Genomic DNA, 26,656 nt, shown 5'->3' on the forward strand with positions numbered 1-26,656 from the left:
CTCCAGCTTTGACGGATGCCTTTCTACAGCCCCTCAAGGGTGGAGGCCAGACTGTATCTCTGGAAGCTCCTCTAGAGACGGGTCAGACAAGTGATGCAGAGGACAAATGGGACAAAATTCCTGAATGGCTTTTCTTCCGGTTCTGATTAAGCCCAATTCTAAGACGATGTACTATGCTTCAGATGGATCACGGCCAAGACCCTCAACAAATGGCACAGAAGAGACAACTCTGTTCAGAGCTCATCCAGTGATGCTGAGTTGCCAAACTGATTCTCTTCTCATCAGCTTGGCTCTAAGTGTCTTGAGAGGAAGGAATTATAAATTTCCAGGAAATGTGACCATATTCTGTTGGGTGAGAAAAATCCTTCAGGCAAAGTGTTGGGTTCCTACCCGTGGGTGATCTCAAGGAACAAAACAGCAATTATACCATGAACTTTTTATGCTAAGAAAAAGATATCAAGAAAGATCAGGAAACACAACTTTAATTCAAGCACCATGAAATTTTGTCAAGCAAAAATAGTCTTTATTCAAATTTAATGGAAACAGGGGTCACTATACTTTGCAAGACGGGGAAAAATAAAATTAAAAAAAATTCTTTTCTTTTCTTTTTTTAATATAAAACAATATAATCACAATACCAGAATATGGAACTCTACAGTTTATTTCCTATGGGTTACTGCAGGTATCAATTTTCCTTGACTGTGCTTGCTATTCACAACTTTGTTAAGTCCAAAAATATGAAACCAAAGTGGTAGGAAACTTAAGACTTAGCACTTTCACTAAATGGCATACATCAAAGGGCATCAATTCAAGGGCAAAATGGCTGAACTCACCATACCTACCTATGACATCATTCCAGCCTTAAAGCCATCCAGGTTCTGAGCTCCCTGTAGGAAAGGCCAGGCCTGAAAGCCAAGGCATTTTGGATATTCTACCGTGGGCCATGAGTAAAAGGGGTTTTCAAAGAGAAGATTGTTTTCAGTCGAGCAGGAAGGCCTGGGCCCAGGAGGCTTTATGGAGAGGAAGCACTTAGATTTAACAACTGTAGACACACCATTAGGGGAATTAAAAATGTACAGTAGTGACGTATGTTCTACTCCAATCACTTGTGCTACGGCTACCAAACATGTACAAAAAGACATCTCGGGGAGTTCCAGCTGTGGCCGCAGCCAGTTAGGACCTCGAGTGAGACCTGGATCTAGATCGGGAAGGCGATCTGGACCCAGACCTGGACCGAGACTTGGACCGAGACCGGGTTTTTGAGGCGGACTTTGATCTGGAGCGTGATTCTGACGGAAGGTTTGGTTTTGATTTGGAATTGGACCTCGACCTGGACCGGGTCTCCTGATTGGCGCCGGCATCCTCACCCTCCCCTCGGCCTTCCCTCTGGCCGGACTCAGACTTGGCACGCTCCCGCTCCTTGGAGCCTGAGCGGGAGCGCGACCTGGACTGCGAGCGGTCCGCGTCTTCCTTCTTCTTCTTCTTGCTGCTGCTGCTCCCGCCGCTGCTGCCCGACTTGCTGTCTCGCTTGCCGCCCCGTTTCCGGCTCCTCTCGCTCTTGCTGTGGCTGCGGCTGCGGCTGCGGCTCTCCTCCCGGCTCCTCTTCCTCCCCTTCCTCTTGTCCTTGCTTTTGCTGCGGCTCCGGCTGCGGCTGCCCCCTTGGCTGCGGCTGCGGCTCTTGCGCAGGCTCTTCTCCTTGCTTCGGCTCCTGCTCGCGCTGCCCCGCGCCTCTTCCGCGCCCCTCTCCTGACTGCGGCTGCGGCTCTTGCTCTTGTGCCGGCTGGGGCTGCGGCTCTTGGACTTGCCGGTGCGGTCGCTGTTCTGCACCTTCTCCTCCACCGGGTCTTTGCTCTTGCTGCGGTGCTTGTCGGCGCTGCGGCTGCGGCTGCGGCTCTTGTCCTTACTGGGGCTGCGGCTCTTTTCCTTCTTGCTGCGGCTGCGGCTCTGGCTGCGGCTGCGGCTCTTGCTCCGGGAACGGGAGCCTGACCTGGTGAGACAGGGGGACAGGGTCGCTGCGTGGGACTTCAAACCTCAGGCCCCGTCAGAGGAGACGGACTACAGCTACCTGTGGAGCTCTGCCCCACAAGAGAAGGCCCGGCTCGTTCTGGCCCAGGACTGCCTTCCGAACCCCAACGACTGCAGTCCTAGAGCTAAGAAAACTGGGGTGAGGGAAGGCTGGGAACACAGTGACCATCAAAGCGGGGCTAGGTGCAGGTGGGCCCTGCATGAATCCCAGGAACGCCTACCTGGACCTGGATCTGCTCTTAGAATGACTGCTTTTGCTGCTGCCGCTCCGGCTTCTGCTCTTACGAGAGTGTCTGCTTCGAGAGCGAGACCTAGGGGAGCAAATATGTATTTTTAATACTTGCTGACAAAACACTGAGTGAAAAGTCAATTAAGACATCTTTTCAATCAAACATGCATGACCCTGACAGTTTCCAGACATGAAGTTGAAAGCGAAGTCTCTCCCACGCTCTGGGCCCAGAGATAGTCACCTGCAGACACTCCTCCAAAACCGAACGCCCGTCTCCCCCACACCTGCTGTTTTGTCGGGTTTCTTCCTTACTCCCACTTATGCCACCATGCTTCACCAGCTCCTGACACCAGAAACCACAGCCATCCTGGACTTGTCTCCCTCCTTCACCCTCTTCTGCACTGGCGACTCTCCTCTTAATCTTCTCCACTTAACTAAGTCGGCCGCCCCCTGCAAGCCACCACCACTCTCCTGCTCCCACAAAGACCCCTCACTGGCCTTCCTGCACACACTCCTGCCTTCCACCTAGTCATGCAATTCGCTGAGATCCACAGTCGACTCTCGAAGAGCGTGAGTTTGAGCTGCACGGGTCCACTTACACGTGGGGTTCTCTTCAGTAAGTGTGGTCTGCAACACTACACAGTCTGCAGCTGGTGGGATCCATGGGTGTGGGAACTCTGTATATGAATGGCAGGCGCCCCCACCCCCACTTGTTCAAGGGTCAACTGCACACTTCAAGTTTAAAAAACCTTTAGTACCAAGACTGTAGACTCTATTGTTGCCTACCAAAAGCAACCAGGGTTCCTTGGGGAAAATGACCAATTCTTTTGCAGGAAAAGCAAAGATGGGACTTATCACCATGACAGAGACTTTCAAAGATTTCTGGACACTATTATCTATGAAAGAACTGCTCAAAATACTTAATCTGTATCTCAACCACACCCCTCTAGACCTAACTTCCAGTTTATGGAAGTTCAGGGAATAAAGTATAAGTTCAACAATATAAAAAGAAAACATAAATTCAGAATGTGGGGCAGTATTTTAAAAAAAGAGACTAAGAAAAGTAAACGTCGTGGGGTGGGGGCGGGGAATGATACAGGCAGACTACTTCAGACTGAAGAGACCCAACAATTCCTTGCAACACATGACTGGATCAATCCTGGCCAGGAGAAAGCACAGCTCCAAGGCCATCAATGAACAACTGGGGAGACCTGAATATGACCTGGACATTAGATGACTTTATGGAATCACCATGAACGTTGTTAGGTAAAAAAATGTAAGTGTGGTTAATCTCATTCTTGGAGACATATTATTAAGTAGTTAGGGGTGAAGTGTCAATTTCTACAACTTCTCTTTAAATGGTACAGCAAAATAAATGCATAGGGTGTGTCTATAAACATAGAGAAAGGCAAACTTTCAGTACTGTTGAAGCTACAGGGAGGGCATGAATGCTCATGAACTATTCTGTCAACATTTAATGTTTAAAAATGCTGTAATGAAAAATTTGGGTAAATAGTAAAGCACATTCACAGAGAAATCAAACAAAACCAAAAGACAGAGAAGCCAGCTTGAAGGGCTTCCAATGACCAAAGACAGAATAGTTTGAGTCAATAAAAAATTGACTGCAATGCATCAAACACTAAATATACAAAGATCCAATAATTTATTCAAAATGATGCCAAACCACCTCATCACCACTTGTGGGTGTTGCTGGGCACATTCAATATTCTGGAAACTGGTAAATAAAAATATCAACTTTGATTTTCCTTTTCTTATACAAATATTTTGTTAGGGTGGTAGCAAAAGGGTATAAGAGGGAAATCATCCCTCACAGAACTAAGGTCTTTAAATGCACAAAGAATGAGAAAATTAGACAGTCATCATGCTACAACTGCTATTGAATGGTTTGAGGCAATGACTATCAGCAGACACTGACACCGTGGGGTGGACTGTTGCTGCAGAACTGTATAATGGGTGGCTCACGCCGATAAATGTTATCATCATTCAAAGTGAGATATCCAGACCCCACACAAGGGATGCAACAGAAGTACAAAGCACCCGCTAAAATCCTGGCCTTACTCTAAGTGCCCTCAAGATCTAACTACAACATTATGGGAAACACAGGGGATAAGATAGAGGGATGTGTCTACACCACCAGAAAAATACAATCTGCAAACTTTCAACTGTGGAAAATCTTCAAAACGGAACACCGTTTCTACCACAACTAAATGCATGGAGAATAAGGAGGGTGAAGGAGATAGTTGTGATTTAAAGAACTGAGACACATGTTATTTGATTGCAGTGTGTAGACCTACTGGGATTCTAATATGAACCAACTACAAATATACACATGTATTTGAGGCACCTGGGGAAAGGTGAACACAGATGTGTTGTTGTGATGTGGCTTCATTATTTTATTTAAAAGGCTAGATACCCACTAAAGTACTTATAGACGGAATGACAGCATTTCTAGACTTGCCTTCGAGCAGTGTTGCAGGAGGGGGTGATGCAGCAAGACTGGCAAAATAAAAAGTGTTGAAGCTGGATGGGCAATAAGTTTAAGGGGGCTGAGGTTCATATTTTCTCTGATGTTTTATATATTTAATATTTTCCATAATAAAAAGTTAAAAAACAAAATAACAAAACCTGGAAGGCTTAGATTAATGCCTTCCCACTGCTCTTAACCCTCAATCCGGCCTGTGGCTCAGCAGGAACCGGCTCTCTGCTATCTCCTCACAAGCTGCTCTCCTCTGCTTTGTCCATTCCCCCAGCAGGGCCTTCAAAACACACTGTCTTCCCTGCCTAAAAGGCATTATCCCCTCTCTTTGCCCATCATGTCCAACATAGCCTTTAGGGCTCAGTTTCTATGACATGTTCTCAGGGAAGCCTCTGCCAGTTCTTCAGAGGGGGGCTGTATACTTTTCCTTTAACATCCTGAGCACGATGGTAATTATTTGCTATGCCAGTCATCTCCACTAGACTGAGATTCATGAGAGCGTGGACCGTATCTGTCTTATTTACAAGTGTCTGGTCCATCTGCAGAGCAGCTGTTGAATAAGACAAAGTCTCCGTTCCTGAATAGCTGGAATATCTGGGAGAGCAGCCAATGGGCCAGTGGTCATGTGGCCCCCAGTAATGGTATAATCTAGGGGACTCAGGAATAAATGTGAAAGGAGGTCACTGATACCTGCCTCAGAGAAAGGACTTTACTTCTATTTGTACTCATGACAAAAGTGTTCAAGAGTTTTACAAATAAATGTTCAGGTCAAAGTTCTGAGTTATTGAAGCAGATAGAACCACAGTACTGAAGACTTCCACAGGACAATGAAAATGGATTATCTATGTGCTCTTTGGGGCTTCCCAGATGGGTCAATGGTAAAGAATCCACTTGCAATGCAGGAGATTCAAGTTTGACCCCTGGGTTGGGAGGATCCCTTGGAGAAGGAAGTGGCAACCCACTCCCGTATTCTTGCCTGGGAAATCCCATGGACAGAGGAGCCTGGTGGGCTACAGTCCATGGGGTCACAAAGAGCAGGACACGACTTAGCGACTAAACAACACATGTTCATTAATGAATTTACAGCAAGCTCTAACACTTGAAGACATCAACAGTACCTTGAGTGACTCCGGCTCCTGGAGTAGGACCTGCGTCTTCTGGAGCCAGGCTTGTCTTCAACTAATCTGATTTTTCTGCCATTGACTTCCGTTCCATCTAACTTTTCCAAAGCTCTTTTCATATCAGAGTAAGACACAAATTCAATCACCCCTTCATTTTTGCGTCCCTTGTGGGCATCTGCATAAGTCACTTCTCCTGCCTGACGCATATAATCCTAAAAAAAAAAAACAAAATCCCAGAACAGGTTAAGACACATTTTATGAAAATACCTAACACAATCATCAACATGAAAGTTTTCCCTTGCCTTTAAGAAGAAATGCCAGGTTTCTCAGAATGAAGTTGACCTTAAGTATTTCCAGCTACACACCAACTATTTACTGAGGTTCTTTAAAGCATCAGACATTAGGTGGGTAGTAGAGATAATAAATATTTAACTGTTCCTTTAAACTGTTTTGAATATAAATTTTACAATTGAATATAAAATTTTTTAGTTAGCCACCATTTCCCAATTATTTTAGTGGTAGGTTCTCTGATTACAGAAGCTTTAGAAACTCAAGTTACTACATTTAAGTCAAGTCTTTTACATTTCATTATAAATTCTTATTGAAAACACATATAGTTGTTGATAAATATCTAAGGTAAAATGTAAACAAAATCATAATGGATTAGTAAAGACAAGAAGACAACAGTGTTGTCCAGCCCTGGCTTCTGCAATGACTACTGTAAGGCTCTCTGCTCATTCTCTCTGAGGACTTACTATAATGCAATTGGTTAGCTGGAGAGAATACAACCAACATGCCAGATGAACACAGGAGATGTGATTAGTGTTTAAAAAGAGAACGAAATCTGGATAAATTTAAAACTTAGGGTATTGTGGCCAATTTCCCCATGTTTGTTCATACATAATATATACCCCAAAATAAGTATCTGTGGAATCAATACATAAATATCCCATAGCAATTTGTTTTTGTTATTGCTTTCCTCTCCATATTTTACAAAGTTACCAACACTGAATATATGCTGTTTGATAACTATTCCTTTGCTCAGTGTCATAAAACATATACATGTCTTAACATAGCCTACATTCTTCATAATTATTGTGTCCAATACTTCCTAACTGTTGGGACTTCTAGGTTTTACATATAGTCTTTTGCTACTATTCATAATCTAGCAATGAACATCTTCATACAAAAATTTCTTTAACTGAATTATTTGCAGGAGTGGTGATTCTGGGCAAAAGGCACAAGGCCCATATATCAATGATTTATCATCCAAACTGGCACACATCTTAAAGAGTAAGGAAAATGTTATTACGTTATGCCACACCTGGGACTGTCCTGGGCAAGTTGAGATCTTGCCATACTTCCAAACTGTTAATAACAGCTCCTAACATATTGACTGTTGTTTGATAAGTAGGATTTAATTAATGCAGTCCTATACACAGTCACGAGGTAGATACAATCATTACTCTCATTTTACAGGAAAATGAAATACAAGAGATATTAAGCAAACTGTTCAAGATCATTCAGGTATTAATATTACGCGAAGGAGCTGGGATCTGAACATAACATCCAGACTTCAGAACGTAAATTCTTAGTACCACCCACACTGTGGGTGAAACAACCAATTCTCTGTAGTTCATCTCAACATCACCAGTGGGTAGCATGCATTTACACATTTTAAAAACCGACAGTATTCCTTTCGCTTATTTTGCATTTTCTTGGTTAATAGCTAGCATTTATTGTGCCTGGAACCATTCCAATTTTTCATATAAAAATGCATTAGTTTTTTTGTCAACAGATGTGAATATTAATCCTATTTTATAGTTCAGGAGTATGAGGCACAAGAGGAAAGTAAGTTACTTAAGTAAAATAACCAGTAAGTGGCAGAGCTGGGAATCCACCCAGGCAGGTGGGCTCCTAAGTCCTGCTCTGAAGGCTCCCTTGACTTCCTAGGAAATCAACTCAACTGCTCTCCTCTCCTGAGTTAAATTGCCAAGAGCATGGAAGCATAATACCAACTGAGGATGTTGGCTAGGCTCCATTTTAACCCCAAATTTTAAAGTCTTTCTAGTTTTAATTCATAATATTCAATTCTTAATTCTCAGAATACTGGAGTCATTTCTTCGGGGAACACAGTCTTGCTGGCAGACAATGAGTAAGGGCCTGCTGTAATACTGACAACCAACAGTGTGCTAGAAAAAAATACCAGCATATGTTTTAATCCCAGCTCTTCTGCTAAGACCAACTGTGAACTAACATTTCCTGTATTTCATCTTTGTTAGCTAAAGACTGTTAAGAGCAGTTAAAAAAAAAGATGTAAAAGCACTGATACGTTAAGACTACCTGAATGTGAAGGATTCCTAACTGTGTTTTGCTGAACCTAAGTATACTCACTCATTTTGCTAGAGATGACTTGTTTAATAAGAAGTGAGATAGGAAACTCCAATCCTCCTTTACATTTGCCCTCCTAAGACCATTCAGGTTAAGACACTACTCAATAAGGTTTTTTCCCTTTTGAGATTAAAACTTGTTCAGGATAGGGAATTCCCTGGCTGTCCAGTGCTTAAGACTCCGAGCTTTCACTGCTGTGGGCCTAGGTTCGATCCTCAGCAGGAATAGGGGAACTAAGATCCCACAAGCCCTGTGGCCAAAAAAAATAACGGAAGTAAACAAATTCGATGAAAAACAAATCTTAGAAAAGAACATGGGTCAGATAGTTATTTTCACCAGTGAGGCTCTATGTTGGAAGCTGACACAAACTTGCATATTACAACTAATATTGCAGGAAACACGGTTAGTTGTAATTTTTTCTTTCATTAGGGCAAAACTACACTGTAATCTCTCTGTAACATTCTCCACAGAGCAAGCTTCATTAACATAGGCTGTCCCTGGCATGCTGGTCCTGTAACATACAGGATAGTGAGATTCTGATTGTGTTCCTGTGGAAACTTTCATCAGAAAATTTTCAGATACTTTGGGAAAGCTTTCTCGGTGTGCCTGGGCCTGTATAAAATGACCTCTTTCCCAACCTTAACTCCTGCCCAACTGTATCCCAGAAGGTTAACAGGGCCCAAACCTTTAGGTCTTGCCAGCTGCACCGACTTGACAAATTCTCCACAATAAGTCTGTATTCTGTGCGTGTAGGAGGGCCATATTTATCTCGGCCACTTCTTCTATAACCATATCCACCTTTGGAAGGTTCAAATAGATGAGATTACTTCAGTGGAGGAAAAAGAAAAAACAACACAGCACACATTCCCCTTATTAAATACACCATCTACCCCCACCCCAAAGAATATATATATTTTAACTCCATCCCCACCCTTAATTCTAATCTAGATTAAAATAAGCAATCAGCTAACAGGAAAATTTAATTTAATTTACAAAGTTGTAAGTATATACATTCATTAATACTTATATTTAAAATTAACATGCATAAATTACAAATTATTAACAATTTAGAAATAAGTAACCAAATTACTAAATTGGTTACTGGTGTTACTCACAGTGATTAAAGTTTTTGTGAATATTTTATATGGAAAAAAAAAGTTTTCAGGCACCTATTTCAGTTTAATCTCATCTGTGTCTAACCCTTGGGATCCTCACCACCCAGGTCTAATGGGGAAAGGTTGCGGTCGTCACATGGCTTCCTGTTTTTGGTCAGCCAAGGGCCACAATGGTTCAAAGAGCCACGCATGGAAAGGTAACCCAAGGTCAGCAAATGGAACAGGCAGTCATCTTAGCCTCAAAGGATTCTTTTAATTAAAACATTGAGGTCTTTGTTAAATCTATGTTAAACAATTGCATTACAGAGAAAAAAAACAACAACACAAACACACATCATTAAACATGTTTATAAAGTATTAAAACAAGAAATTTATGTCATTAATTAAAATTAAACATTATTAAAGATGTTTATTTACAATTTTACATTTAAAAAGATACATAATTTATAAATCAAATGGCTTAAATAATCAATACATTTTAATGTAACATTAATCAATTAATTAATTTAAAAATTAACATTTAATAACAGAGGCATGTCACCGATACAAATGCCTTTTAAATGCTTACTGCGTCCAGAACCGTAACTGCCATCTCGTCGTGGGCCGCGGGCATGCTCAACAATTACTCGCTCACCACAAAGGTCTTTGCCATTCAGTTCATAAACAGCATCATCTGCATCTCGCAGATCATCAAACTCCACAAACCCATATCTAGAAAAGAGCAAACACAATCCGGGTTGGTACCATTCTGACACCAGTTTCACTAACATTAAAGAGAAAGCATTGAGGTTCATGCTCAGCAAAGGTTAGGCAGGTCTGGCAAACTACGGCTCAGCTTTCTCTTCCCTTTAGCTGAAACCATTCAGTTTTGTGTCCATGGGCACGCAAAAGGGCAGGGAGACTTCTCAAGGTTGACTCCTGTATTTCTAGTAGGAGGCTGCCTAAATATACAGAGATCATTTCTTCTGTTCCCCAAGTAGCTGGTGGCAACTGCAAAGACCTCCACAGGGATGCTTGGTATAAGGTATTAAAATATGTAACCCTACAAGATTGAATATTTGCTCTTTCAACTCATGGTAAAAACTCATCTTTTTAGCTTTAGCCTCAAAGTAGTATCTTAGAGAGTAGTTAGACCTACATTCAGGCACTGTGTCTTAACTGTTAGATCATGCTTGAAGTAATAAACCAAGTTAAAAAAAAAAAAAGTATTTAATTCTCCTCAGTGAAAGAAAAAAGCTTTTAAAGTCCCCTTTTCTCCACTTAAACAAGTCACAGGTGAATTGACTATTCTAAAAACTACCAATGAAAAAAATTTGGAGCTATTCTCTTCTTCATGATATTCCAAATTCACTTCCATGAGCTTTATAGGTAGGCTAAAATTCTCTAAAATCTATATACAACTGTGCAAACTTCTTTTACATAGTACTGCTAGGAATTTCCCAGCAAACAAACAGGTTTTTGGTGGTTTAACATAGATCCAAAAGAAAACAACCCCCTATCCCAATCCTATTAATGCGTGTTGAAGGGAAAAACTTATAAAACCAAAATGCAAAATTTGTAAGATATTTATAAGCAAAGTCAAACAAACGCCCTATAAACTATATTATCAATAAACTTAGTTTGGTCTGATGTAGCTGTGAAAAGTCTAGCTTTGTGAGAACTGCCTATACTGAAAAACCAAAACCATCTTAATCATACAAATTACAATCAACACCTTTAAACTTTTAACAGAGCTATGTACACAGACACTGACTGGTGTTCCTCTGGGTTTAAACCTACTGAAACTAAAAACAAGTTATAAGACCTGCCGAAAGTTCATCCAGCCTGATCAAAATTATTCCACTTTCTTTAGCAGGTAATGCTATACTCAGCAACATGTTAAGAGAACCAAAACTGAGGACATCTTCCTTTACTAAAGAGTCTCTCAAGGTGACAATATACAGCTAAAAACTTTGTTATGCTGAAATGTCTGTGAGTGGCATTCAAACCTCAAGAATCACTGAAGCTCAATTCCATTAAAGAAAAGCAACACAGAAACACCCAGTGTTTAATGGGAAACGTTCTGCAGGAACAGAATTCAGAAAACACCTGGCTCAGCTTATGGATTATGGAGACTTTAAAGTGAGGTTCACCCTTCCATGAGCTGAACTGCCCAGCAGCTTAGTAAGAATGGTTTTGACCATGACTGTCACAGTTGATACAGCAAGTAAAACCTCTCCAAATCAGTAATTTACTATGTTAAAAAGTGCTTTATGATCATAAAAAATCTCTAAAAGATAAAATACACTGCAGCTAGCTGTCTTTTCCCAAGTAGAGTGGGTCTTCAGGAAAGCTACACTATTACTTTTAGAGACAAAATTAAAGAGCTAATTAAAAAATTTTTTCTACTTTGGTTTATTTCTAAATAGATAATCAAACACCTCCTTGCCCCCGGAAGTACACTGCTTAATTGAACTGCCAAGACTGGTCACAGGTCTGCTTTGCCAACTTGCCCAGATGCCAAGTACAGAGGGATGAGAGAAAACATCCAACACGGGCATGATGAAGTGGCCTCCCCCCTCTCACTGGCTCAGCACCATTCAATGCCCTTAATTCATTTGATGTGATGTCAGAAGGACTATGGCTGACTTTCGAGGATCATATAAAGACATCACAGAACACCTGTTTTCTTCAAAACAATTAGGGTTTACAACCACTTGGGAGTCAGAGAATGCAAGACCCCAAGCCCTGCAAGTAACCTGCAATAGAAAGCCAGATGCGTGTTGACAAGCGAGGCTTAGGTCAGAACCCCGTGGCAGAGCACCCTCCCAGACTCCAGGATCACCCTGTGCACACTAAGAGCTCATCCTGCCCTCTGAGGGAAGATGACAATCTGCTACGTGGAGGCACAGTTATCTAAAAAAAGATAACAACAACAACAATGCTCAGTGATCAACCTTCCTCTGCAGCTGAGGCTGACGCAAGGCACATCTTCCTAGTAAAACTTTCCTGAGTTGCAGCGATCTGTGTCGTCAGAAGAAAATGACCCCTGCAGCTCTTCGCTAGTATTTACTACATTTCTAAGAAGTCCGAGCGAGCAGATTACTTAGTAGCCACATTTTGGGGATATCTTATCCACTTATTAAAACAGCTGACTTAAGATATAATTTATCCCACAGAAAAATCTTTGCTACCACTCTGTGAAAAGCCACAAAATCTATCTGTAATGTTTTAATGCCAAAGTCCAGTCCAATGATTAAATCAGGACCTGACTGTCACTCCTCTCTGTCAATGACTTGCTGGGTGGGCCTGGAAGACGAAGCAAAATATCCTCCTGCACCATACACCATGCCTGGTATGATTCCTGTTCTCTAAGCAAAGATCAGATCAGTGTGTGGTTGCTTCCACCATATCACTGTTCGTGTAGGTCCGTTTTACCGAAAGGATGACCTCACTAAGTGGAGTGAATGAGTTCCCCAAATCAGGCAGAAGACTAGATAGCAACAAAAAAATGGTACTTAATATTTATTAAGTAACTTCTATGTACTAAACGTTACTTATTTAATAAATACAGTACCCAAGAACCAGGTGCCGTTATCTGTTTTACAGACGAGGAAACTGAGGCACACTACATTTAACAATTAAAACAGATGTTCAGACTGCAGCCTGACTTCAGAACGCCATTAAGACTGGAGCAGCAGGAACTGGCCTGGATTTTAGTAGGGGTTCCACTGCAAACCAATTCTGAAAGCACATTAAAATAATTTTATTTCTCTGAATCCTAGGGAGCTATACTACGTATCTCTCAGGTTTCTCCTAACATCAAAAGTATGATAAAGTTAGTCCTCCTCTGGCTTAACGATGGGACAAAATTTTAGTTTTATTTAAATAGTTTGTCTCTGAATTAAATTTTTGTGCCTTTAAGAAAGTAAAGCTCTCCCTGGTAACATCAGAGAATCTTTCTAAACAGATCTTAAAATTCCTTTGTGCTTTGCAGAAAAAAAAAAAAAAAAAAAACAACCCATGAAACTGATCTCCTCTCCCCTGAAGTACTCTCCTCTTGAATTCTTTGCCAAAGTAGGGATACAAAATACACACATGCATGCATGGACTCTATGAGCTGGCATGCGTGTACTCAGACATACCGCTAAAGTGACCTGTACACAGACTTATGGTCACAACCTAGCAGATAAATTTCTTAATTCTAGCTGAAGACATCCTTCCAAATGACCATCTTTCAGTAACTCTAATATGAGAATGAAGATGAAGGAATTTGGGAGAATGAACCTATGACAGATTATAAAATCCCTCTAAGGCAGGCACTGATAAAAACACAAACCAAAACCCCACCAGTATGCCTCCTCTGGCTTGACTCTCAGATGTTACATCTGCCCTCTCTCTCTATGCCTGTGTAAAAGAAGGAAAAGCCTGGCCTACCTATTAAATGCAAATCTTTCCGATTAAAAGAAAAATTCTTCAGAGTTCTTTTACAACTGCCTTTTCCCAAACTGTTCTCCTCTAGAATATGTTTAATCCTGACAAATTTAGTCAAAAAATGAAGGAAGAGGAATCCCTGCCATTTTCTAAGAAAAGTGATTCTTACTGAATATTAACAGGTGATCGGGACACTACAAAAGCCTCTGAGTTACGTGGGCTGTTCTAAACCTCAATCCATTCTGACATCACTGCCAATGCTTGGGTCTTCCCCATTCAACAGCTAACGGACTGCTCAGACTGTCAGTCAGAACTCTGAAATGCTAGAGCTGGAATGACATGCTTTTAAAACTGAAGTACTCCAAGACTTCAGTTTTCGAAAAGTTGATCAGTTTTTCACCTAAGAAAAATGACCACCCGAGGTGGGGATATTGCTGCATATCCCCTGATCCTAATAACCTACACCAGTGGTCCCCAATACCACTCTGTATGTCGTACTGAAGAGGATGGGGAGTCTGCCTTACCCCTCTAGGGAGGGCTTAGGGCCACCTCTGTCTTCCAAACACCTTCCCTGAATGGGGATGACTGAGGGGGTGTGCACCACCAGCTGACTGACGGGGAGTGGGGCCGAGGGGCGAGGGGAAGCAAGCCTCCATGCGTGTGCCTGCCCTCACCCGCCAGCGCTGCTTACCGCGGGGCACGCCTTGGATGTTCACTCTATAAGAAAAATTTGCCCCTTTCCACGGTGGATCTCTGCTCACCTTTGTCCTAAAACTGTGCCACATGCTTTTCTTTGTATGTGGACATGACAGTCCTCAGCCAACATCAGCAGGATGTGAGTTTTGTTTTCCCAATGTGGTGAGCCATTCCCACATTCACTGGCAAGAACCGAACCTCTCCATGGCTGGTCAGGATTAGGGATGTTGCTGTAGCCAAGGAAAAATTTTCATCTGTTGAAGTTAACCCATGGGGTGGCTTGAACCCTGAAACTAGGGTCAAAAGCAATGTACTTTAAGGGCACAGCCCTTAAATCTACCCTGAAAGAAATGGCATTCAGTGAACAGGAATCAAAACAGCTCTCTTTCAAAGCACTCAGTGTTGGTCCTATGCTCCAGTCAGTTTGTGTTACGAGGTGCAAAAGGGGCACACAGACAGGACTGTAATAAAAAAACAGAAATTCTTGCTCTCTGCATAAAGTGCTGGGAAAACTGCAGATAGGCACTTCTGCAACCAACTCTCTAGTGCTCAGGTGAGGCCAACTCAGAAAGCTTGTGACAATTGTGTTATTATCCCCAATATCAAAAGTCTGCAAAATTCCAGGGAAGCAGTGGTCAGGCCCTCAAAGTAAAATTGACCAATGTCCCATTCACTGCCCTGGGTCACAGATTATGGTTGCAATTTGGCGACCCCAGTAACTGGGGGTTGTATGTAACCCACTGCTAGGAGCTGCTACCACACAAAGTGGGTTCCTGAGATCCTTTCTATCCTGAGACAGGAAGGAGGCTGCTCTGGGCATTCCGGCCTCCCTCTCTTTAGCCTCCGAGGAGGGAGGGCCATCACGGCCACCCGTGGAAGGTGGATGACTTACCCGTGCTCACTGAGTGGCAGAGCTGGGGTGCGACTTCAGGGCTCACCAGTACCCAGTCTGGGGCTCTTTTCACGTCGGCACACTGGCAGTTCCCGCACACCAAGAGCTCTCTGCTTAGAGCTGGTGTGGATTCCTGGTCTGCAAACGCTGGCCACATCTCAGTCTGCACTTGATCTTTCCCCACCTTCAAAGAAGAAAACCTACCTCATGATTCCTCTCTTCTCGGTCCCCCGACCGTCAGATTCACTCCTAACCACCCTGTCATCATCGCCCCTGCCTGCCTCCCCCGGTGACCCCTCAGTGCACTGCCTCGCTCCATAGTGTGCTCCCTCTGCTGGGCTCTCAGGGTGCTCTCTTCCTCTCTGGCAGACAAGTAGGGTCTCACCTCACTTCGCTCTAGAATGTGGCTACTTTTACTTAGTCAACTTGTCTGTTTACATGTAGCAGGGAAAGCCAGCTGCTGTATCATTCTTTGGCTCAGAGGTCTATACTGACTCCTAAAGATCTTTGTTGATCCATTCTCTAACTCTGAAATGCCTTGATTACACAAGGTGAATCAGAGCCACCGTCTTCTGTAGACATGAGAATTCTCTTCCGAGAGTCCCAGAAACTCGCATCAGCACTTCTATTCAATTTTTTGTTTTACATGATGTTTTGGTGACCTTTCAAGCCTTGTTCTTTTTTCTTTTCCACCAGATTTAACAGAATATAATGGAATTAAGTTTTAATCAAGGCAGAATTGACTAGGTCTCACATTATTTCTTTCAGTATTAAAATATAATTGAAACAGTAAAAAATGTCAAGCCTTGTTCTTTTTCCTTTGTGCTTATCTTCTCATTTGATTATGAGCTCTTTAACAAACGCTAGTATCTAAATAGTGCCTGGCACAAGTAAATACTTCATCTATAATATTTCATTCATTCTTCATATGATATGTGAAGAATGCACTACCATTACCCCCATTTTGCAATGAGAAGATGAAGCTGGGAGACGTTAGGCAATTTGCACAGTCAAGGAGTTCCTAGGCAGCACAGCTGGACTAGAACCCAGGTCCATCTGACTCCAAAACCCAAGCTCTTAGCCACAAGGTCACACTGCCTTTGTAAAGGCAGGTGTTTCTTCTCTCCCACAGTCCTGAGTATAATTCTTTCAAATTCAACAAATGCTGCTGCTTGGCTTGATAATCTAATCTCAGATAAGCCAGGCTGTATTAACATTTTTTTTGATACAGTCAGGTAAATTCTCCAGAGCAAAAAAGAAATTGATGTTAGGGAAGGTGAAGAACCTCTAAGCTTGGGGTATGTGACAACCAGGTTACTTTCACTCCTCTTTTGGTTCCCATTAGCCAGTGTCAGCCATCTGGTCCTTCCGAAAACATGTGTGGGTTCAGAACATAACAGACTAGAAGAATAGAGGAAAAATAAGATTATTCTGTGCAGTCCCCATTCTGGAGGCCCCATATTAACCCCTGGAATCGGTCTTTGGTTTTAAGGCTCAGCAAAAACTAGACCAGCATAGAGATGATGGAAAGTTGGGCCTAGAGGTGGTAAATGTGAATGGACATTGACAGTATCATGTACTTAAAGATGCATTTAATTAGTTTTGTAAGGAATGGTGACTGGGACCAAAAAATATAAGCATGAATGGTGGGGGAAAAAAACAGACCAGAAATCAAAGAATATGATAAGGTTTACAGACTTTTAATTAAACAATGATTATAGCAGCAACTAGAAAAATACTCTGCAGATGACAGGAATCTATAATTTAACTCCAAACCACTGATGTTTTTTTTTTTTCCAAACCACTATTAACATGACTATTCTAGCCCACCTCTTTCCCTTTTCATATAATAATATATTATCCCCTATAATAATGTTTACAACTCCGAGCTTTCCTGATAATTTCACAGATGAAGAAATGAAGACTTAGAACAGTTAAATAAAGGCTACCCAGTATCTGGGGTCCTTTAGACCTAGGTCCTCACCTAAAATCAACACTCCATCGCCATGCTCTACTGTCTCCATGCCAGTGCAAAGAAGTGCTCCATAGAGCAAACATTTTGAGAAATATAAGCTCTAGCACAGAAAACCAGCTACATCAAATTATGTGTTGTGGAAGACTAACGCCCACATGAATATTAACATCTTATGAGAAATATTAAATGACAAGGAATATCATTTCTGCATCTGATGTGCACTAATACTGGTAAGTTGTGAACATTCTCTAAGCTACTAGTGGAACCAAACCTATATGTCAATTATCAAAATTTCAACACCAGTCAACGAATATACAGAAAGATGATAGTCATTAAGAAGACACCAGCCCTTCTCTGAGGGAATATTCACATACTGGAGTGAGGAAAAGAGAACAGAAATACTCATTATTCTAAAAACTAAGTGATAATACAAAATTCCTTCAGAAAGCAGGAGGAAGAGGGGAATCTATAACGAAATTCAAATCTAGTTTTACTGTGCAACCGGTCGATGCGCTTATTTACCATTTTTTTCAACTATCCAAACTATTTCAAAAACGAACTAAGAAAATTCACTTTCACTATGCAGTTCCCATATTCGTACCTATAAAATGGGACTACCCCTAGAAAGCAACATACTTGTAAATAGTTTGTGGATCAATCTATCACAACCATAACCCCTCTGTCATAATGAAATGTATGACTGTGACCTTTAAGGTCAACAGGGCTGCTTTCCTTAAAGGAGGGAGGGTAAACACAATCACACCTGCATCCATTTCAATTTCCTGACACTTATCAACATTAGGGGTAAATGAAATTAAGAAGTCTCAAAAGAGGTCAACAATTCTCTGATGGGGCTTCCCTGACAGCTCAGTTGGTAAAGAATCCGCCTGTGATGCAGGAGACGCCAGTTTGATTCCTGGGTCAGGAAGATCCACTGGGGAAGGGACAGGCTACCCGCTCCAGTGTTCTTGTCCCTCGCTTGTGGCTCAGCTGGTAAACAATCCGCCTGTAATGCAGGAGACCTGGGTTTGACCCCTGGGTTGGGAAGATCCCCTGGAGAAGGGAAAGGCTACCACTCCAGTATTCTAGCCTGGAGAATTCCACAGACTGTATAGTTCATGGGGTCACAGAAAGTCGGACACGACTTGAGAGACTAACTTTATTCTCTGATGACACACTTGAAGTTCATGAAGACTCGATCACAAATTAAAAACAGTTTAAAAGAACTCAAAGAGATGAAAGTCGTACTGCTGATTTAGAATAAAACTCTTGGAATGTAAGATAGAATCACTGTTACTTGCAGTTAATGAAACAAAGGTGTACACTCAGCAGACAACACTATCTGGATCCACAGCAAAGCTACAAACAAAACCAGTTTGTACTTACCTCTAAACGACACTACAAGCAGGGTAACAGACGTTAAAGCCTCTGAGAGGTTATGCCTCTTGGGACCATCTTGGCTCTTTCCACGTCCCTCATAACCGCCTCACAGTCTCTGTTTTGGGTTAAAGATGCCACTCCCCATGCTACCCTGGAGATGCCTTTCCCATGAAAATTATTTAATTCACTTAATATTTTAATGCATGTTTCACATTCCTTAAACATTAATGGATCAATAGCTTCAGTTCATCCACATGAAGTAATTTTTCTCAAAGTCAGTTCATCTGGTCTGTGGTTCCTGAACCCCTTGCTAGAGCCTCCTGCTCACCTCTTTCCCTCCAGTCCTCCCACACACCCTGGGTCTTGGAGACCGGTGTTCATGAAGGCCTGCCTCTGGCATCCAGGAACAAGACATGGTTGGGGACCCTGGCGAAGGGTCCTGAGTGCTTCTTCAGGAATCCAGAGGTGCCGTTCCAGGACCTCTAGACTTTCATCTCCACATACAGCAAAAGTCATGTAGGGCACTTCCTCAAAACACAGGCATGCAAATCCAGGGCACAAACCACCCCTCACCTCCAGGATACTCCAAGACCAGCCCTAGCAATGACAACACAACAACGCCTTATACCTGCACAAAATCCTACCCTGGGTCTCAGCCATCACCGAGCTGACACCACCCTTTAGCTCTTCAAACAGTAGCCTGAGGAGAATCAGGAGCAGTCTCTGCCCAGGGCCAATGTCATTAAAACAAAACAGACCCCCTATCTCACTTTGGGCAGTAACTTGTCGGTCTGCTGGAAGCTGGTGCAGAGAGACTACGGACTTCTGGCGGTGGAACCCGAACTATGTTCTCACCCTGGAGGCAAGGCCCCAAAGGACAGGACTGAACCATCTGGAACAGCGTGAGAGCAGCTTTGACTTACACAGCCCATGTTGTATCTGCTATGTGCATAAAGAAGATCTTCAGCTTCCAGAGTTGTTAATAACTCATTTTGTGACCTTGGACCAGTCACTCTAAATTCCTGTGCCTCAGTTTCCCTGTCAGTACAAACTAGACATGACACTTGTTCATTTTAAAATCTCAGTGTTAACTTATAAATTCATAAATACTATCCCCAAGAGTATTCTCTCAGATGCTTTGAGCATCCTTCTTCTGAGGAACTCAAAATACAATCTTCTGTTTAGGCTACTTGGAAGAATAAAAAAATCCCGGGAGCCCAAACCACATTTTATCTAGTTTACATCCTGTGCCTACCTTTTAAGAAGGGAAGAACATTTCACGTGGCCCCTTGTATTCATTTGATACCTCAATCAGGAAAGGAGGAGCAAGCTATTAAAGTGAGAATAGAGATTTAAGATGTCTTGGACAGATTACTATAGAAGATGTCAATTCTTTTCACAAACTGATTGGGAAAGCAGGAACAAGGAGTGGAAGTCTCAAGCCAGGGCAGTTTAAGGTGGTAGGTAACATTTGGTCAAATCACAGCATGGTATGATTTCTTGGCACTGACTTTTTAAAAAGACAGAAATTTAAAAATTACCCACGGCTTAAGGGAAAAAAAAAATATATATATATATATACTTAATATATATATTTTTGGAGGTATGTTGACTTCGGTACAAAAACAACTTGGTCACATTTGTAATAGTTACATTACAAACAAAACAGTGACAGAATGCTACTTAATCCACAGTCTTGTTTTTTCATGATTTCTTATTCGTTTAAGAAAAGCTCTTGGTAAGACACTTGAAACCATTTCACCTGGTAAACTAACAAAGACTTTAAACAACACAACTGCTCAGTGCTGATGAGCTGCCGTGATGGGTGTGCCCATGCACTGCTGATACAAGTGTAACTGGCGTAGCTTTGCTGGACACTTATTTGGCTATACCCATGGAGAGCTTTCAAAGTATTCACGCCTGCTGTGACATGCATTTTATTTCATAGAACCTGTTCTAAGGAATGATTAAAAATGTAAACAAAGTTTTATACACATGACATCCATCACAAGGTTACACACAACAGCAAGAATTTAGACACAACCTAGGAAGAATGCTTGGGTAAAGCATGATTCAGCCATAGAATGGATTTTAGGTAGCCACTAAATGATGTTTATGTGAAAGACTTTAATGTAACAGAATAAAATATGTGAGAAAAATTAAGCATACAAAGAGGGACATAAAATTGCACATAAAACCTTGTCTATGTTAAAAGGGTTATTAATGATAACTTCTACTTTATGCTTTTGGTATTGTCTAAATTATCTACAATGAACCTGTATTTATTTTCATATTTATTTCTGTATTTATTCAACATTAAGTCAAAAAGTTACTTTTTAAAAAAAGTTCTTCAATCTGTTATGCTTGGTAAGCTAAATGGATAAGGCTTAAAGGCTGCAAGATAACTTCCTAACACATATATTTAGATATTCTAATTTAAAAAGTCGTAATATTAAAACATTATGGTAAAGAGTAAGTTCAGAAAACTAGGAACTCTTAAATACGGCAAGTGAAAACATAAATAAATAAATATGGAAACCAAAAGGTAGCCAAAGTTCAAAACGTGTATAGTCAGTTCTTCACATCTGTGGCTGACTGAACTTGTGGGTGTGGGGAGTGGACTATGGGACCTAGGCATTAATAGACTTGGGTCTCTGCAACGGATCCCAGAACCAATCCTGTGAGTATACTGAGGGACAATGGTATACACTCTGTCTCCAAAGTCCATTTTCAGGAATCTGCCCTAAGATTTACACAAAGGATATTTGCCATATTTATATGGAAGATATTTATATATGTACAAAACAGTGGAAGACCAAAGACAATCACCTTGTTGTACAACGTGGTTTTGCTTATGTACATTATACTGAACAGTATTTACATGTGGGAATACTACCTAGCACTTAAGAACTAGGCTGCAGGAGATCACTCAATGACAAAGAAGAGGATCAGACTTAGGTAGCAGCAGGTTACAAAACAGAACCTAAGAGTATGAATCCAAGTTTGTGAAAAAGGGAGGTGAGGAGGCTGAAGAAGTGCATGCAAGAAAAGGCAAAGTCTAAGTGCAGACAGTGTCATTTTTAATTTTTTGTCCTCCATATTTTAAAAATTGTACAATATGAAAAATTTTTATCCAGAAATAAAACAGTATTTTGAAATGTCATACAAATTAAGTATGGGCTTTTTTTCTGGGGATGGGGGTGGGGCATGCCTCACAGCTTGCAGGATCTTAGTTCCCTGACCAGGGACTGAACCCAGGCCCTCAGCAGTGAAAGCGCTGAGTCCTAACCACTGGACTGCCAGGGAATTCCCAAGAATGCGTTTTTAATAATAAACTAATAGTTCAATTAGCCAGAAACCAATAACTTCAAATTCAATTATATTTTCCTTATTGCCTCTTTAAAAAACAAGACGAAAAACAAGCTCTCATTAAGGATTTAGTCAAAAGAGAACATCCCTGTGTAGGTTCTGGGGTTGGCAGAGATTCTATCCCAGTATCTCAGGCCTAACAATGTCCTACAGTGCTCAGGGACTAACAGGAAAACGATGCAACTCACTGAAGCCTTAATACATTTAAAAAATTAACTAAGGTATCTTCTACTTGAAGGAATTTTAAGCAAACGGTGAAAACAAAAAACTTCTTGGTAATACTTAGATATCACGAAAATCCAATTACACCTCTGAAAATTCTGGCTGTTCACAGTTTCACTGTAATATGAAACACAGGTTTTGAAATTTATAGCGAAGTTTCCCTGGAGAGTTTTAATTCACACATTTAACCAACTAAAAAAACCAACCCCCCCCCAACTCCTCAATGGTTTGGGGGTTTACCTGTCCAGCTACTAGGCAAATAAAATAATCCTAGGATATGATCTGTCTCATTCACTAACTAAAATATGGAAAAAATTAAAATATAAAGATCTATGAGCAAGACTACAACATTGTGTGGCAGAATACTGGATTAAAAAAAACCATCTGCATTTTACATGAAAAAAGAAAAAAGTGACTAACAAAAAAGAAAGTTCACAAAATTCACAAATAATCAAAGACAGCAAAAGTTACCACAGGGCTGGAAGGCTCTAACAGGTGCTAATATTGTCGCTCCCTTGACCCCTGGTCCCCAGCACTCCTGCTGGGGTCAGTGTGGCACAGACAGAGGAAGGAGACCAGAGGGGGTCTGGAGAGGCCTACATGGTCGTAGGGGATTTACAGCACGTGTTCGTGGTCCCAAACTGAACCATCTTTCCAGGAGTCCTCTAAAACAAAGGCAATCTAGATTAGGCTTACCTGGTACAATAAAAGCAGGCAATGCACTCCTGTATACATCTCCCTTCTCCTGATCCCAGGAGGGTCCATAAAATGCTCTCCTGGATACTGAATCTCCTCTGGAGAGTTCATCTGCTTCCTGGTTTGGTCAAACTTTCTATTTTTACCATTGCGTTATGCCTATTTAATTCTGAACTTGACCCACAGTCCTTCAGCTCAACTTATCTACTGTCTACCGATAAATCTCACTTCTACAAATTTCCAACTCTTCAGCAATCTTCAAAGCCCTAACCATCCAAATTCTGCTTTTCAGTCTCAGAGATACTAATAATCACAATCCAGATGTGTTAAAAATGATTCTCAAGGAGCTCTATTATGCTTCCTAAGTTTTCAGGACTATAAATTTACATATGTTGCTAAATTATGCCATCCTTTTAAACTCCTCTGCACTACTGCCATCTAATCCAGTCAATTTGTGTTTGAAATACATCTACCTACTTTGTTCAGAAGTCATTTTCCCCTGCAATGATTCCTGAATGCTTCCAGGAGGTGACCAGTTTGGTGTCTGTCACACTTGCCTTCAAATCCCTAGAATGACTTCCCATCCCTCATTCCTTTGACTTTCAACCGCAGATTTCATCCATACCATGGTTTAGCTGCACAACTGCAAAAATGAATAGTTCCCCTTAGAGACCCATGTACATATGGTCCTGGAAGTAGCAGTAGTTCTTCCTCTTATATCACCATTTCTCAGGTTGCTCAATTGTTCCCTCCAGAGCACGTGATTTTGAATGTTTAGTGTAAAACCTTATAGTTGTTTCTGATTTATGTTTTTAAACTTCTAGATCATTTGTGAGACTCATACAAGCTAGGCTGTTTACTATATTTCAAAATTCTTCCTCATTCAACCATCACCAGTTAGGACATACACTATTCCCAGACACTTCACTTCAAGACGCCGGCAATCCATACTTCAAAGCCTATTTCAAACAAACCACTCCAAGTTTCACTCTCTGAGTTTAAACAGAGAGCAAGCATTTCTTAATTCAAATGTAGGCACTCAATTTACTCAAGAATGGAATTGTTTTTCTGATTCCTTCCTTCATTTAGCACATCAACAGACATCTTGGTTGTTATCAACATATTTGTTTCATTAATTAGTTTCCATCAGTTATTTTCTCATTAGTATCAACATCATTTCTTGCTATCACTTCAGTAACCTTAGAGAACAGACCTAACCAAATACGCTTTCATGTTACTAAACACATAACAAGCTGTCTCCTTATGATCATGGACAGATCCCTTTGATTATAAACACCATTTACAGCTATAAGCCAAATGCTTTACAATTCTTATCTCTAATCTTCCTTTTCCTGGTGGATGAGGAAACTCAGACTCAGAGAAGTCACTTGTTCATAGAAAGTAAGTAGTGAAGACAGGTTTGACCCAGGCCTGTCTGCTTTCAAAACCCATGCTTTCCCCAAAATTTAATTATTCTGTCAACTTGGTTGGGCTCCGAAGAAAACTGGGAGTTTGAACTTAATCATTCAGACACATATTTATCACAGTGACAACCCCCTGCCCAATTTAAGAGCTGAAAGCTCTAATGTACAAAATGAAGAATGTCCTAAGCCTTCTACTTTGAAAAAAATTAGCATTCATAACGAACACCTGATGGAGGACATTTCCCTTAATAAGAAGGTGATTCTTCCTAACAATCAATTTGAAATGACTTTTTAAACCCAGCCAACAGTTTGAGTACATTCTAGCTTCCGATTTTCTCCAATGTTCAATTAAAACGTCATAAACCTCTCAAGCGTCAGCTGCTAGTATTACTTTGGGGAATAAACTCTAGTCATGTCAGACCTGTTGCAGAGCAGGTCTTAAAGGGGGGGGGGGCGGCAGCCAAGAGTTCTTCTAACATCCAAGGTTTAGTACCCTAAAATATTTCCCCTACTCCTTTTTTTAATATCCGTGTCTTTGAAGTCCTACCTAACATTTCCTGGTTCTCAGTTTTCCCTGTTGAATATCTTCTCCAGTCCTGACTCATCTGTTATCCGTGAAACTTGTAGCTCCTGTGGGCCCTGCTCTACCAAGATAGATCAGAATACAAGTAACAGACCATAGCCGTATAGGAAGTCAGCAATTTTCTAACTGTAGGTCTCCGTCTACATCAACGAGTTGACTACTCATGGTGGCCACTATTCTCCAACAAATTCGACAACCTCAGAGCAATTTCCTGGCAAGCTGAGGGACGGAAACCCCAGCATGGAAACTGTACGCAGTCTTAAAGGATAGCTGGCTAAGACTTTTAATTTACCCTTGTAGAGGGAACGGTGAAGGCTTTCAGAACCGCAAGTCGATACTTTTGAAACCGTCCCTAGACTATTCAAACCAGAGTCTCCCGCCCCCAAAAAGAATAGCACATGGCAAATCTAAAAAAAAGAAGGCGGGGGGGGGGGTGTCCCTTCAGAGCTCCCGTCCCTGGGAGAGATGCGCTGTGACCATCTAATCCAATAAAACTGGGTAAGAGGTGAAAAGGAAGCAGGAAATCTGTTTCCAGCAGCCCTCAGAGCGGGAAAGGTTGGTCTCTGCTGGAGACGAACCAGGCCCCGGTCCCAGGGCCCGAGAAGGAAAAACCCAGGCCGCCCTGGAGCTGTGTGCCCTCCCGCCCGCAGCCCCAATCCCACTCGGGTTTTCCTCCCCCCCCGTCCCACTCAGCGGCTCACCATCGCTCCCATTATCCCTCCGCCACCCCCACCCGCGCAGGCGCAGTGGGAACTGGGGCCTACCCGCGCCCCCGAGGCGCCGCTACTATGGCGGAGCCGGAGATGGCCGGTAGCAGCTCCTAGTGGGGCAGGCGTCCCTCTCCCGTCCCCATGGCCTCCCGCCACCGCCGGGGGCCCCGTTCCCACATGGCAGGCCCCTCTTCAGTCCTCCTCACCCGTTCTTCAGATCCACCTCCAGGATCTTCCCATAGCCCTTAAAGAAGCGCTCCACATCGCGCTCCCGGGCCTGGTAGCTCAGGCGGCCGATGTACACCCGTGGCATCCCGGCAACGGCGGCGGCTACTTGGCCCGGCCCCAGCCCCCCTTAGGCGGCGGCCGGCGAAGCGAGAGCGCGGCGGCGGCGGCGGCGGCGGCGGCGGCGGCGGCGGCAACGGGCGGGCGGCGGGACGGACGTAGCCGAACCCGGTGACGTACGCGAGCACGCAGCTCGCGAGCACGCGCCTCCCGCCTCCCCGCAGGCGGAGGGTAACGGGAGGGAGAGAGCACGTTCGCTTCCCGCCCGGCCAGGGACGGGGGCGGGGCCTGCCCGGGGGCGCGCCGGCGCGGGGCGGGGCCAGGTGATCGACAGGCGGTGCGGGCGGGTGCTGGGCCTTCAATCCCCCCAGCACGTTCTCTCGCGAGCTTGGCGCGCAGCGTAGCTCGCTGGCTTCGCCGCTTCCCCCGGAAGCGTCCATGCCTCCCTCCACAATCCTGCCAGTGTTTCTGCTTTTGTCCTTTGCAGCGGGAGTGGCTTCGACTTTTCGAGCAGATTTGGAATTAAACCTGGCTTCTAATCATCTAAATATCTGTGACCTTGGGCTCGTTACGCCCTGCTCGTTGAGTCCCATTTGTTTTCTCTATAAAAGGGGAGAGTAACTGCAACCCTCC

General features: G+C 42.6%; 1 protein-coding gene across 5 annotated transcripts; it reads right to left on the reverse strand.

The window, feature by feature from the left end:
• Nucleotides 1–466: 466 nt before the first annotated feature.
• On the reverse strand, nt 467–26,292 carry SRSF4 (serine and arginine rich splicing factor 4). Of its 5 annotated transcripts, XM_040229799.1 has the most exons (8): nt 25,945–26,182; nt 15,380–15,563; nt 14,553–14,717; nt 9,947–10,089; nt 8,949–9,061; nt 5,870–6,084; nt 2,247–2,336; nt 467–1,987 (listed from the first exon to the last, which is right to left on the reverse strand). In XM_040229799.1, the coding sequence occupies exons 3-8, from the start codon at nt 14,615–14,617 to the stop codon at nt 1,174–1,176; spliced, it is 1,440 nt and encodes a 479-aa protein (XP_040085733.1). In that variant the 5' UTR covers nt 14,618–14,717; nt 15,380–15,563; nt 25,945–26,182; the 3' UTR covers nt 467–1,173. The 5 variants fall into 5 exon arrangements, with proteins under 5 accessions (XP_040085733.1, XP_040085735.1, XP_040085731.1 ...); XM_040229801.1 differs by lacking the exons at nt 14,553–14,717; nt 15,380–15,563 and adding an exon at nt 9,479–9,627 and having other exon boundaries at nt 25,945–26,178; XM_040229797.1 differs by lacking the exons at nt 14,553–14,717; nt 15,380–15,563 and having other exon boundaries at nt 25,945–26,292.
• Nucleotides 26,293–26,656: the final 364 nt, after the last annotated feature.

The sequence above is a fragment of the Oryx dammah genome, unplaced genomic scaffold (assembly GCF_014754425.2).
Source record: "Oryx dammah isolate SB20612 unplaced genomic scaffold, SCBI_Odam_1.1 HiC_scaffold_27, whole genome shotgun sequence".
NCBI lineage: Eukaryota > Metazoa > Chordata > Mammalia > Artiodactyla > Bovidae > Oryx > Oryx dammah.

Excerpts from the sequence above, each read along its gene's own strand:
- SRSF4 (XM_040229797.1), bottom strand. The coding sequence starts at position 26,051 with ATGCCACGGGTGTACATCGGCCGCCTGAGCTACCAGGCCCGGGAGCGC. Across the intron at positions 9,062-9,946 it reads CAGTTACGGTTCTGGACGCA|GTGGATATGGTTATAGAAGA; the intron begins GTAAGCATTTAA and ends AACCTTCCAAAG. Across the intron at positions 1,988-2,246 it reads AAGAGCAGATCCAGGTCCAG|GTCAGGCTCCCGTTCCCGGA; the intron begins GTAGGCGTTCCT and ends CTGTCTCACCAG.